Source organism: Lottia gigantea (assembly GCF_000327385.1).
Source record: "Lottia gigantea unplaced genomic scaffold LOTGIsca_3, whole genome shotgun sequence".
NCBI lineage: Eukaryota > Metazoa > Mollusca > Gastropoda > Lottiidae > Lottia > Lottia gigantea.
In genome coordinates, this window is record NW_008708986.1 from 3,982,173 (window position 1) to 3,983,300 (window position 1,128).

At 38.7% G+C, this 1,128-nt stretch overlaps 1 protein-coding gene across 1 annotated transcript; it reads left to right on the forward strand.

The window, feature by feature from the left end:
* Positions 1–528: 528 nt before the first annotated feature.
* On the forward strand, positions 529–876 carry LOTGIDRAFT_153380 (hypothetical protein; the record flags this gene model as incomplete). The annotated part of the gene is made up of 1 exon (XM_009057280.1): positions 529–876. The coding sequence occupies one exon, from the start codon at positions 529–531 to the stop codon at positions 874–876; it is 348 nt and encodes a 115-aa protein (XP_009055528.1).
* Positions 877–1,128: the final 252 nt, after the last annotated feature.

The following is a 1,128-nucleotide window of genomic DNA, read 5'->3' on the forward strand; positions in this document are numbered from 1 at the left end:
AACCTGGCAATAGTATACCCTATGTTTATTATTTTGAATATGACCGAAATCAAAATGTTCCTCATAGAAAGTTTCCTTGACCATATCCTCATAATGGTCATTGAGACATGTCCGACAATGTGTTTATAGGCCACATTTCTGTAATGGAAGTGGCATTAACAGCTTTTTCTTAAGTAAAGACTCATAGAATACACTCTCATGTGGTCGCCCAGCTTTACTGGAGCTTTTAACACACTCACATGTAGCATGTTTGGGTTCAACTAAAATTTCCATAAGAATTGTCAAATATATTTATCTTGAGGGTTTTTAATCAACAGGGTCATGAGAAAGAACATAAATTTTATACAAAGTTTTTACCATCATCGCAAGAGAAAGTAATTGCATTTATCAAAAAGTTTTGTGAAACGAACAGTATGGCTTGACAAATGTAGAGGATAATGAGATATATTTTTACATCCGAATTTCTATATAAATCCAAACTATTCTTTGTATTTCATCATTCATTTTGTTGAACTTGAATACACGACGATGGGAAAAATTGTACTCTTGTTAATGTTTGCAGCCTGCTTGGCACTGGTACTTGCACAAGACGAAGGCGACAATGATTCGCGTCCACAAAGACGAGGACGACCTGGTCGAGGTCCACGACCTGGTGGTGACGGACCTGGTGGTGACGGACCTGACGGACCTGGTGGTGACGGACCTGGTGGTGACCGACCGGATGGTGACAGACCGGATGGTGACAGACCTGGTGGTGACAGACCTGATGGTGACCGACCGGGTGGTGACAGACCGGATGGTGACCGACCGGATGGTGATAGACCTGGTGGCGACAGACCTGATGGTCAGCGACCTGATGGAGATGGAGGAAACTAATGAATAACATCAATAACAATGTAAGTTCCAAAATATATAATATAAAATACGGGGGCTCACATACGACATATTTCACTTTTTATTTTAAATTAAAAACTTTAATTTTCACCTGCGTCAAAATAACCAAGGAAATTAAAGTGAAAATCAGGTGAAAATTCTTGTATTTTTAAATTGAATACTTTAATTTTCACCTTGGTACGGTGGCTCACAAACGACATATTATTTCACTTTTTGTTTTCAATTAAAAACTTT